General features: G+C 36.0%; 1 protein-coding gene across 17 annotated transcripts in view; it reads left to right on the top strand.

Moving 5' to 3' along the window:
• Positions 1-13,637, top strand: part of PDE1A (phosphodiesterase 1A) — a 531,703-nt gene that overhangs the window by 242,759 nt on the left and 275,307 nt on the right. For 2 of the 17 annotated variants that reach the window (XM_008998597.5, XM_035304347.3), the window contains exon 1: positions 11,476-11,923. The exons of the other annotated variants lie outside the window; for them this stretch is intronic. In XM_008998597.5, coding sequence (XP_008996845.2) covers positions 11,871-11,923 — 53 coding nt within the window. In that variant the 5' untranslated portion in view covers positions 11,476-11,870. Of the gene's footprint in view, positions 1-11,475; positions 11,924-13,637 lie in introns of those variants that run through there. 17 annotated transcript variants of the gene reach the window in all.

A 13,637-nucleotide genomic window follows, 5' to 3' on the forward strand; every position in this document is an offset into this window, starting at 1 on the left:
CCTGCGCTGCGGCTCCTTCCCTGGGACCAATTCCAGTGCCCTATCACTCTCCCACAAAAGAACCCGGCACCTCGTTTGGAACCGTAAGTCCTCCAGCCCTCTGCATCTCATTGGCTGTGAGCTGCAATCCAGTGCTGGCTTCTCTCGGCCATCTTGGCCCACACCGCCCGCTTCCAGCCCAATCTGGGTCTTCTCTCGGCCATCTTGGCCCACACCGCCCGCTTCCAGCCCAATCTGGGTCTTCTTAAGCCATCCTCCCAGATAACAAACCAGAAACCTAATTATTAGCTTAGAATCCTTTTCCTTTTTCATTCAGTACACTTGATTATGCACTAAGACCTATGCACTATCCCTATTAATATCACTTGAATACAGTCTTTTTCAATTAATACCTTTGCCTTACTTCAAGCCAGTCTTCTTTCACCTAGACTACTCTAACATGATTTTTAATGATATCCCTATACCCATACTTGTAATCCTCAAAAATATTTTCTACTCTGTTTAGTGAGATCTTCCAAGACTGCAAAGTAGAAGGTGTCATTTCTCTGATGGTAGCCCGCTAGTGGCTCCCCATTGCCTATTGCATATAGTCTCAGTGCTTCAGTCCGCCATATATAATTTTGGTCTCTGTAATTTTTCAGATTCATCTCCTGTAATTTCTCTTCATATTTTTACCTTCAAGTCATGCCAGGATACCTTCCTGAATACTATATTTTATGCTTCTGCATTATTTTCAACCTTCCTTTGACTGAACTTTTTTTCCTACATTGTTTTTCTAGTAAATAATTTTCCCCTGCCGAACTTCCGAACACTGGCTAAACCTTGCTAAAACAGCATAATTTCCTCTGTGAGTCTTCCTTTCTCTCCCTTCTTTGCCTCTTTTGTTCCTTTTATGAATGCACTTATTTAATTGTATTAAAATTACTTTTAAAGATTAATTATGTTTCAAAAATTAAAATCAAAATTTACCTTTCAATATGCCTTGGAAGTGGCCCCATTGGAGACCAATAAAGGACTTCTTAGTAAGCTGAACACAGGCAGTTTTCCCTCCATCTTGGAGCAGATTGTTATATTTTGATTGTGTATTGGGTGAAGAACTTGGTGTTAAGAAAAGTCTCCGGCCGGGCGCGGTGGCTCAAGCCTGTAATCCCAGCACTTTGGGAGGCCGAGGCGGGCGGATCACGAGGTCAAGAGATCGAGACCATCCCGGCCAACATGGTGAAACCCCGTCTCTACTAAAAATACAAAAATTAGCTGGGCGTGGTGGCGTTTGCCTGTAGTGCCAGTTACTTGGGAGGCCGAGGCAGGAGAACTGTTTGAACCTGGCAGGCGGAGGTTGCAGTGAGCCGAGATTATGCCACTGCACTCAGCCTGGCACCTGGTGACAGAGTAAGACTCTGTCTCAAAAAAAAAAAAAAAAAGAAAAAAGAAAAGGAAAAGAAAAGTCTCTGTCTTTAAATACAAGTAGCATTCAACAAGATGAAATGCTCATATTATGAGAGGTCTTAAAGTTGGAGATCAGGGGAACAGTAGATTTATTTTTACCAGCTCAGGGATCCTTGAGAGGTAAGCCCTCTCTGAGAGGAAAAGCAAGAGGAATTTTGTAACGGTTAGGAGGGCGAATAATTTGACCTTGAAAAACCCTTCAGATTCCGGAAGTCTGTGATTCTATTTAAAACAAATATCTCATTACTTCAAGGTCAAGATATTGATGTTCATGAACTATACTGAAACAGTGTGTACATGCAGAACAGCAGCAATGTTCTGTATTTGCAGAACAACCAAGAGAAGTAAGTTCAGAATCTACATAAATTAAAGGTTAGAATTAATTAATAAAATACTTGATGCTTATTACTGGAAAAGAAAATTATTTATGAAACAGAGCAAAAGAAAAGAGTAAAAATAAAAATATAAAATGATTGTAAGAAACAGAAAGAATCAAAGTGAATCTTATTAGATGGCCCCAACCCTAGAAGGCACTATTAATTAATTTTGTGGACTTCAGTGAAAAAGAGTCCTAGGTTCAAATCTTTGCTTTGTCAGTCTTAGCTGTACAATGTTAGTTATATCTAAACTTAGGATACTAATATTACCCCATATTGTCATCTGGGGAATTCAGTGTAATAGGATCTTTAGAATCCTTGGCAGTGCTTGGTATATATGTGCTCAGTAATAGCACCTTTTTTATTGGATATAGGAGCCAGTAATCTCATAGGTAACTCTAAGCTTAGACGTCTATGAATGGAACCTATTCAGCCTCTTCAGTGAAGATGAAACATCTTATGAAGTGATTTAGAAAAAGCTAGAGAATTTTAATTAATCAATTCTTTTTATGATTTGGGTTGCTGCAAACATGATTTCAAAGAGAAAATTACCTTACAGACACATCTTTTTATTGGAGAGCCATTCTCTATGCTGGGGACATAGATCACAATTTTATTTGCACATTTACTAACTTGATTTTTTTTCCTGAGAATTTCTCAGTAACGTTTTGACCAAAAGTTTTGTTTATCTACTTTTGTTCAATAAAGATTATACAGAAAACAAATGGCAAAATTTAAAGTTTAAAGCCTCCAGATATTTAGTCTTCTGTTTTTTATGGTTCATTCATCCATCCATATGTAATGCTTGGATTGTGAGAATGACCTGAACCAGAGTAATGTGTCTCTGAAATCAAGTCTGAATTCTTGCTAGGGTTCAACTTAATTTAAATTATCAGGGAATTATAATTTAAAAAAATATGGTTGGCCAAGGTGCTTTTTTTCTTTAAGGCTTCTATTAAAACTAAGAATATAATCATGAAGGGGCAGTGCAATATGATAGTAAGAACAAAGACATCAGCATAAGAAAGACTGAATTCAGATCCTATTACTGTAGTATGGCAACTATAGTATTTGGCAGATTATACAACTTTTCTAAAGTCTGGTTGCCCTGAGTGTAAAATGAATGTATGAGATTCTACCTTTTGGGTGTGTTGTGTAGAATTAACTGAAACAGGGCATATAAAGTATACTACCTGATAGTAAATGACTGCCAAACACATGCCACCTTTCCTGCCTCCACATTTTCCATTGGGTCATGTAGAGAAAAGAGCAGATGAGGGGAAATTATTATTTTCTAGTACCATAGAGCAAGATGAGGGTTCATAATGTTGAAAAAGATGCAGCATTTCTAGGATAGACTTGATTTCTAATATTCTGTTCTGGTATTGAGCCATGCAGTAGCTGATGCAGTAAATAATATGTCCAGTATGGAGCTTGGGAAAGCGCTATTGACCAGTTTAAAACCTGTGTGGAATTTGAACTCAATAAAATAAAGGTACAAATAAATTATGGTAACTATGGCATATCATAGAACAATTAATAGTAATAATGTATTGATATTCAAAAGAAGATAGTAATTCCAAAGATGAGATTGCCAAGGATAGATCATTACAGTGCACTTGGAGTGGAGGGAGTATTCAGTAGAAGCAAAGAGAAAAGCTGAAATTAGAATGAGTTTTTTAAGGAGTGAGGGTACAAATATATGTGGTATTTATTTTCTCTGTTAATGACTCATTTTTATCTTAGAAAGGTAATAAGGGTTGTAACCTATTTCTATACATTTGGGTTACTTACACAGAACCTTACCAAATACACTACTGGAAGTCTGGCAAAGTCAGTAGCTTGCTTCTACTCAGTCAGTGTGAGTCATGATTATCTCTACTGCAGTCTGATTCTAAAAGCTTTGAGAAGTCAGTAGGTTAGCATTTAGGAATTTTCCATTACTGATGTTGATTCAATTCGTTTCTTGGTTGTAGCTCTGCACATTTATTCATATGCATTACTGGAAGCTTAAGCAGACTTTAAAAATTACTAATCCAATTTAGCGTCTTGTTGAAACCAAACTTAAAATATGGAGGAAAGCTGGTAAGGAGGACTCAATATTAAAGTTAAGTTGATGATTTTGTGATGGACTTCAGAGCTGAAGAGAAACTAACCAAGTCTCAGTATGCAGCTACCTTTGAACAGCTTTCCACTGACTGAAGAATTGCAGATAAGAACATCTTTGGCATGTTTGGGGAGTAATGGAAACCTCTGAATCACATGCTTTTAAACTTTGATATCACATGGGTCACTTCCCTAATTATAACCCCTCTGTTTATGTGATGGTGTGAACCTCTGTAACTCTGCAGGTAAATGTCACATAAGTGACACCACACTATTTCATCCACAATGTGCACTCTAAATCATGTATTATTGCATGGTACTCAGGGCTTATGAAACTCTGCTTGCTCTTCTTCTTATCCTGCTTGTTGAATATCTATTCATCCTTTGAGCCCCTGTTCAGTCATCTCCTTTTTAGACCTCTGACCCAAGATAATTTTGTATTAAGACTTCTTTTTTGCAATGTTCCTTTAACTACCCACTATACAAAAGCTATTTCCTTTTATGGTAGATTTATATGTTTGATTGATTACACACTGAGCAATGGATGTTTGGCTATGAGACTCTGTTTTAAATTATTTCCTTTGTGATTGTTGCTGTTGATGTTTTCTTTTTTTTTAATACTTTGTAAGAATTTATTTTATTTTTATTTGTTATACTACTCATAGGAAGTCATTTGACTGGCAGCACTTAAGGCTGTCAGAACTTGTGGGAGTGCTAATTGGATCCAATCAAACTTTAACTGACCTACTTCTACACTTCAGTGACAAGGAGGAATTTCTTCTATTTTGTGACTTAGAAAGCCTTTTTTTCTGGTGGATTTAAATGACCAGGAAGTTAGCCAATGTGGGAAACAGCTTTTCTTTGTCATTAGAAACTATAAATCTGAACTTTATTATTAATTAATCTAGGAAAATAATAATTCTGGTGTATTTTGTTAGTGAATTTGTGGCCAATAAACTTTGAGTCTGATACACAAGTCAAGGGAATCTAGTAATTCAGATGATTTCAGTGTGGCGGTATTAAGAGGGGGACTTTTAAGAGGTGATTAGGCCAGGAGGACTGCTCCCTACTTAATGGGATTAAGGCCCTTTCAGAAAAAAAAAGGGTTCATTTTCAATTAGAATTCCTTTCTGACTTCTGCCATTTGAGGATGTAGCAAAAAGGCTCTCACCAAACCAGAGGATGATACCTTGATCTTGGACTTCCCAGCTTCTATCACTGTGAGGAATGAATTTCTGTTCTTTTTAAATTACCTAGTCTCAAGTATTCTGTTATAGCCAGCATGGCATGGGCTAAGATACCATTGTATTTGCTCTCATTTGTATAAAGTTCCAGATTTGCAGAAGTGTAATGGCAAATATGAAATGAAATGTAACTTTTAGAAAATGTTTTGAAGCATCGAAAGAGATCAGTGAGTCTATTTTTAGGGTCTTGCAGTCATGTATAGGAAAAAATATATTTTTGGTATAACTTGACTAGCTTTATTTTTATAGTAGTCAGGATGAGTTACATGTTCTGATCTTTTCCTCAGTTATTGCATCCTGCAGAATGGATTTATTTATACATTGAACAGATATACTTGTGAATAAAAAATTAAACAGATTATGATGCACACAGATTATGATACTTGCTGAGGGAGGCAAAAACAGTGCAGGTACAGGTACATGAAATTCAAATAGGGTTGTCAAGAGAGTCACATCTCTGAAGAGGGACACTACAATGATATCTTAGTAATGAGCAGGAGGAAAAGCATTTCAAATAGAGGAACATTATATACAGAGGAGGCAGGATAAGAGTATGAAGTGTTCAAGGCACAAAACGCCAGCACAGCTAGTGGGGAATGAGCCAAAGGTTAGGGTCTTGAGATGAGGGGTACAGTACATAAGGGATGGATCAGGCAGAATGTGAATATTGTGGTATGGTGGACTCATTATGCACCCAATGAAATGAATAAGAAAGCTTCATCATTTGTAGGAATAATGCGTTTGTCTCTTCCATTTTGATGGGTATGACCAGAAGCATTGGTGTGAAGCACTTTTGAAAACCTAAATGGAAATTTTGAGCCTCCTTAAGACAGTGTTTCTGAAAGCCAGACTTTGTTCACACCAAAAATTATTTCCCAGATTAAGGCCTGTAGACTTGAAATTGGTTCTGTTATACACCATGGACAAAGTTTGCTCAGGAGATAAACTAATATATTTTCTGCCACATAAAATGGGGAAAGCATCTCTTGTGCCCTGATGTAGTGTAGAAAAGGGAACCCCCAATGGAAGGTGTTTTGTGAAAATGGTCAAAGTATTTTGACTTCTTTCTTAAAGCTGAAATCCCAGAGGAGGACCAGGTTTGGTTGAAACTGAAAAGCTAAAGCAGAGTGGATTTTGCTGTGATTTAGTGAGTTAGCTATGACAGAGTAAAACTGGTGGCATGGTGTGGCCAATCCCAAGTCTTCCTCAGTGCCTGGTGGGGATGGAGGCTCAGGAAGTTCTGTTAGCCCTGTGACAATGTCAAAAGCTAGCTGAAATGGGGCAGTGTATCTGTCATGAGCCTGCCATGACCACAGCAAGAGACTAGGGGGTCCCAGACAGATGCCAAATGTTTGATGGCCTCAATAAAGATCCAGATGGAGGATGTGGGTGAGACTTAGAGGATACTGAAGCAACAAGGAAGGCTGAGGTTGGCTCAATCCATGACAAATGACCAAGATTCCCAAACTGAGGCAATTAATCAGAGAAGCCATGGATTTTAGCTGTAGGTGTGTGCAGGAAACCAAGTTATAAGACAAATAAGGGATGTAGTTGTGGAGACCAGAGGACACAAAGGAGATTTGGGACCTGCAGGTTTGGGGCTGAGACCACCTCTTTCCTGCCACCTCAAGGTCATAGAAACCCACTTCCTTATAAACTCAGGTGTCACCGTGAAGAAAAACAATGGGTTGGAAGAAATATGAAAGATTATACATTTACCAGAAATGACTGAGTTTTTAGAAAAAGAATATTTATTTATATAGGAAGATAATGAGATAGTATTAATGATCAGTTTGTTCACATATTCATTCACTTAATAAATAACCACTGAATGTCTTTTATATACTATGCACAGGGAAGACATCACACACTAATCCCTGCCTTTCCAGAGCTTAGTTAGGGTAGTTCTAAGTTGAAGCTATAAGGAAAAAAACAACAACAAACAACAGCTCAATTAAAAAAAAAAGATGCTATAATTTATTTTCACATTTGAGTGGTGTGCTGTGTTTTTAATCCTACATCAATGGGGATGAAAAGTATTCTGTGGTATGCATGACCTTGTGGTTAAGGAAAGTTAAAAATGACTACAGAGTTTATTCTTGGTTGGACACTAAATTTAAATAGCTTGACATTTTATCATAGGGTTAGTCAGAGAGGCAGAATTTTAGAGCTGGAAAGGATCTTAGAGGTCATCTGGTCCAGCCTCTTAGTTTGTCTAATGAGGAAACTAACATAAAGGGAGTTGAAAGGAAACTTGCTGCTAAAACTGGGGTTTAAATATATGTTCTTTGACATTAGTCTAGGGATCTTTACAATAGAACAGAACTTTCATTCATATCTTAGCAGGAGATAATTTATAAGCCTATTCGATTCACCTTGATGTCAAGTGAATCAGGGCCCTTTGGAAAAGTTTCTAGGGGTGATGTTTACAGGTACTGGGAACATAATTGGCAATGTTATGAAGAAGAATAGACACTCTCTCTAGTGGTTGGTTGTTTCTCCTTTTCCCCAATAGAATGTTAAATACAGCCCAGAAAGAGTCTGAGTGACCTCAGAGGCAGAGTGCTTGACAGAATGAAAGCCTAACTTAGTAAGGAGTAAAATCTTGGGTTCAGGAATGAGACATCTGAGTTCAAATCCCAGCTCTTTCCTGTATCTACTAGATTCTTAGTTGTGAAACTTGTAGCAAGAAATGTGTTATAAAAAAATAAACAAAATGCTCAAAGTTGTGAATGACTTACCTCGGAAGGATAAATCAGATTTAAGTTATCTTGAAAATGATTCTACTCTCACTCACTTATTTGAAGTAGTTTTTCCTCTAGAGGTAATGGGGCAGAGTTATGGCTAGTTTATAAGGAAGAATTTACACCCTGCCATTTATCTTATGGTGTAGTTGACCAAGTGGTGTTCCACTTTACTGGCATGATATTTCTAGTCATGACAAATGAAAATTGTAGTAGTGCTTGTATTTAATGCACATGTTTTACTTTTCATGGTTTTAGCAAGACCTTTCTTGGGGGAACTTTTCTTGGGGGAGAATCACATGCACTCTTTATCTTTCATGTATGATATGTCAAAAAAAAGAGAGAAAAGATTGGAAACAACTAAATGAGTTTAGGCGTGTGAGGTACTCTGATCATACACAAGGCTGGCTTTAATTTTGGTGGATGGTAGAGAGGCAAGAGGAAAAGAAGCATTGTTGTCTTTTTTAATTAAGATAATATATGTATATTATGATAAAACTTAAAATACCATCTAATCCTTTCTTTATTGCATTTCCTCCTCCCCCCTACATTTAATTTAAAGCTCATTAAAATATATAACTTATAACATTGTGTTTAATTAACTGTTGTGTAACAGAAAGAACACACATGGGGTCTCACATGCTATTTGACTAGACTTAAGTGGTTAAACAGAACCTGCAGACACATGCATTTTCCAGTGCTTGGGCTGGCATGATATCAAATGACCTTTTTGCCATTGCATGCTTTGGCACTTGTGTATTACAAACATGACCAGACCATAACAATGAAGAAAATAAGGAAAAGAAAACCTTACCTTTTTTCCATGATGCTTACAAAAAATACCATGACATTCATAGGGTCCTTTTGGTTGGAAAAGTCTTATGAGTCGATATATGTATTTTGTCACACAAAATGAGTTAGTTAGATGGAATTCCTGGTGTGTTTCAGCTGAGTGTTTTAGCAAATTAACATATTTATTGAGCACCAGTTATGACAGTTTCTAACAGCACTGTGTTGGGTCGTGTGTGTGTGAATGTCTAGACAAAGTTAGCCTGACTTTGTTTTTCCAAAACAGAAAAAATGAAAACACCATTTCTGACCCCCCCGCCCCAGAAAAAAAACTATTCATAATAAATTATAGTCTATTGTATAGGAGACTATGGCCTTTTAATTTATGCCATATATTTTAGTATTTTGCACACTATAGTTGCATTAATGTAAGGAATATATTTTTGTAATTTAATTAATAATCATGAAATCTTTTGTCTTATTGAATACCACATTAAAGTTGAATAAGTTGATAAAGCCAACTTTTTTCCAGTGTTAAACTTAAATGCTTCTTAAGAAAAAGCTAATAAAAACATGTAAGAAATAGCATATTTTTCTTTGTGCCCAGTTAATATTTAATTTACTGATACCATCTGAATGCTCTATGGGATTTAAGATTGGTTTTAAATATAGTGCTTACCATAAAGTGAATCTAAACTTTCTACCTTTATCACAGGGGTCACAGGGGAAAAAAAGAATATAAAAAATATATAAGGTAACAAGGGATGTTATGGATTTCTTATGATTAACAACTTTCAGTTTCTTGGTAATCGAGGCTTTGTGCTTCAAGTTAGATTTCATACTTGCTTACTGTTTGAACAGTACCTTGGCTACATGTTTATTAGTATTTGTGTTGAGTTCCTTCCATTGTGTACATGTAGAAATTGTCATTTCTAATTCAAAAGAAGACAAAATGAAAGTTAAGTTTTAAAGGTTGATGGGCTTATTATTTTCTTGAATTGTCCCTCAGGAGGAATATTTATGCTGTATTAATTATATAGGTAAACTATGACTACAGAAATTGAATGCTACCTCCAAATGCAAAAACCCTTCCAGAAGACCTGTACAATGTGTTATTACTTATGGGCTTTCCTATGTACAAAGAAAGCCAAAGCGTATGGTAATAATAAAGCATCTGCTTCAAAGGTCTGCATCTAAGTTTGTTTATAGATGGTCTGTATATTTAACTGCTATGTAGCATACATGTGAATTTATCTTTGGATACTTATTGATCATAAAAAGAACAATGACATAGATGTTACTGTATATTACTATATAACTATGTAATATCTACATAAATATGTTATATGTAATATAAAATCATCTTTTTATTTATGGCTTCCTTATTTATTTATAACTGTATATGGTAAGTGTGTAGTTTTTGGAGTATCAGGCATCATAACTTCTATTATAGTTTATTTGCAAGAAGCAGAATAATCGTATTTAGAAATAATGTGATAGTACCATTAAGTCTGAAAGAAATATAGAATTCAATTAATATTAAAACTTCATCTTAGAAACAAGAAAATGGGCTCAGATAGGTCAAGAAATTTGCTCACAATATAGAACTAGGACTAGAACCCTTTTATTTTTACTTCAATGCTCTCAGACTGATTACATTTCCTAGTATGGATTAGAACAGCTCAATAAAATCAGTGATTTCCTTGTAACTCTCTTCTTCCTTATCACTGCTCAGGGAGGAAAATAAAAAGGTGATTTTGCTCCCTGGAAGTATTTGGAGAGTATCAGTACTACAGATTTTTTCCTCCTTCATGACATTTGATCTTTATTTTTATGGATCATTCAACTGAAGGCATGCATGTTACACATTTCTCTCCTTTTATTCCATGTATATATTAAAAACATTTTAATCAGGCTTTGAAATGATTTAGATTATTACAAATCTCTGACCTAGAATCTTATGACATTATTGATTGAATAGGAACTTTGTTAATGATTCAGATACAGGAAAGTCTCCAAAACAAGTTACACCAAAACATAAGCATTCTCTTTATCTGTAACTTGAATAAGAGTTTCTGCAGAGTGAGTCTGTCTTCTAAAAGAAAACAATTTTTAATGTCATTTATTTTCAGCTGTTCACAAATTCTTTTATACTTGCTTTTCTTTCTTTATACTTTTACAAATTCAAATTTCATCATATCATATATAAACCATAGGCTCCTGGGCACTTTGGAGGGGCTTTTATTAAAAAATATGTGGATGTGTGTGTATTTCCATCTATTTTTTTCCAAGAGATGTTTCCTTTTAGTTGGAAAGCCACATTTGGGTACAGACATCTGGGTATAATGTCACCAGCAGAAATTAGCAATTTTTGTTTTTCTAACTTTTGTAGCTCTGGTCAGTTTCACATGGGCTTCTATCAGTTGAAATGGCATTTTCAACTTCAGCCAAGAGGAGGTTATTAGGTTATAAGTGCTAAAAATGATGAGTCGTCTCCACACTTCAGTGTGAATAAAAGCAAAATTATAAAATAATTATAATCTGAAACAGAGCCGGCCATGCAACCCGAAGCTATCTTTCTTCATTAATTAGTATACAGTTCTTATTTTAAGAGAAAAACTTTCAGAGGGTACTCACATGGGACTGCTGAACCAGCTGTACAACTTTTATTTTGAAGAAAAAAAGTTGAGCCTCAGAACAGTCTGTTTCAAAGACAGGGAGGGACTTAAAACAGTCTGTTTTAAAGACAGGAGGGACCGTTCTGAGCTTGACCAGCATGTGGAAGGAGAGCTCTCATGGCTGCGATAACTTAGGGAATTCCTACCTGGGTGGCACTTGGGGCAGGAAGTTTTCTGTTTGTTTTGTTCTGTTTCAGAGGGTTCCGTGCACTTCTCTTGCCAGGATTAACGTGACTCTTGGTGGTTTTTGCACACCCTGCTCTGTGGGGGAGTACCCCAACGTGCCTGTCTTATGTGGCCTCTATGGACACTCTGCTCAGCTGGCAGAGAGCAGGCAAGTTTTCTCCCAGCACCCCAAAAGAGAAAGAGGAAACTACCTTTTCTTTCTGGGCTCCTTGCAGCACAATAGAACAGGATAAGCTTCCACATTTCCTCTGTGGAGTTTCTGGAGTGGTTTCCAGGAAGAAGTTAAACCTTCACCTTTAAATGGATGACCATGTCACAATCAGGAAGAAACATCTCCAAAGACCCATCTTTAGGTAAGTAATGCTACATCCCAGGTGGCTCTAGAGCTGTCAGGAACAATAGTTTCTCTCCTTCATCCTTAATTTGGGGATTCTGCCACTATTCTACAGCAGAGCAATCAAGAATGCTTAAAGTTTAACTTTACGCATGCCAAAGGAGTCTTTTTTATTTTCTATTTTCTGAAATTTCATGCACAAACTCTTATCAACTCTTGAAAATACATTTTAAAAACATCTTGACTATTCGAGCACATAAATGACATAGCACTGGAAAAACTTTGGAAACATTATGCAATCTCTAGCTGTTTCTGTGGGCTGTTGCACAGGCTTCTAAATGGGAAAGGTTGTGCTTAGTTCTTTCAACTGATTACAGGCAAGGGCAGTGTTTCAGTGCTGTGAATACTACACCTTTCTGGAGTTAAGTGCCGGGAAATAACTTGATAGCTACTTTACCAGAATGCACCTTTTACAGCTTGTTCGGGAATATCAGACTAGTTGTTAAAGAAACAATAGGGCAGTAGGAAAAATTTTACACTGTGGTGGAATCTATGAACAGGCTAAATGTAGATACAGTATAATGGATTGAGCTAAAGCTTAATTTTGGAGGGAAGGACACCCTTTCTCTAAGAAAGCAGCCTTATCTTCACTGACTCTTTAATTCTGGATTCTTTAGTTACTTATTATGTACTTTAGAATTTAGAATCAAAAATTAATAATTTTAGAGTATCTAGAAATTGAACACTATTTTGCCCCTTAAATCAGATTTTTTAGAAAGTCAATTATCCATCAGTTTGTTCTTTCCATAAAATAATATTCTAAACAAAGCAGAGATACTATATGTTAGCTATGTTAAATTTAAGTTGTAACCACTGTTTTTGGTCTGGAAATAAATACAGGATGATAGAACGTATGGGTAAAATTTCTCTGTGGATTTTATATAATGCGTAGACCTCAAGGAATATAATTATATAAAATGCAGCTATTTTTATGTACTGATTAAACATTACTACTTCATTATTAACAGCAACATTATACTTTTGTTATACTTAAAACAGGATGTTAGCTTGAATTGTTTTAAAGCCTTCCTTTGAACATAAATTATATTTAAATTTGTATATATGGATTTAATACTCATCTACTTAATATATTTTCTTAAGTCTTATGCAATGATGTTGGTAAATAACCAAAAATCTAAAAAGACTCCAAAAATATATTCACCAACCATATTTCCTAAAAAGTTCTTCCAATTGTATGTAATATCTATACTTTCCCAAGTGCGTGTGTGACTTCAAAAAGGCATGATAGTTGCACAGATGATTCTAAACTCAACACCAGTGAGGCACAACTCTTGGAGGGCACCCACAGCAGTTTGGAAAGTCAGGCTTGTGTTGGATAAAATCAGATCCAACTAACCATCAACATTATTGTATTAGCCCTTTGGAGAGCTGTTGGTATTGAGGCAGGTGGTTTTCACCAATGAGTTATGTCAAATCCTCATTTCTTCCTAATTTATTAATTATATGCTTAGGTGCTGTGGGCAGGTGGATTATATCTGAACTGCACTTCTGTGCTTAGTTATATAAAGAATAAAACTTTGTGGAAGCTGAGATTCTTTGCCTGGATAATTAGAATAAAATTTGTTAAATTCAAGTGATTGTTTCATGATGCTGGTACTCTCATACTTTCAAATGTAGAAATGGGTCTTTGACTGAAAACAGGTTGAAGCTAT

This window comes from Callithrix jacchus, chromosome 6 (assembly GCF_049354715.1).
Source record: "Callithrix jacchus isolate 240 chromosome 6, calJac240_pri, whole genome shotgun sequence".
Taxonomy (NCBI): domain Eukaryota; kingdom Metazoa; phylum Chordata; class Mammalia; order Primates; family Cebidae; genus Callithrix; species Callithrix jacchus.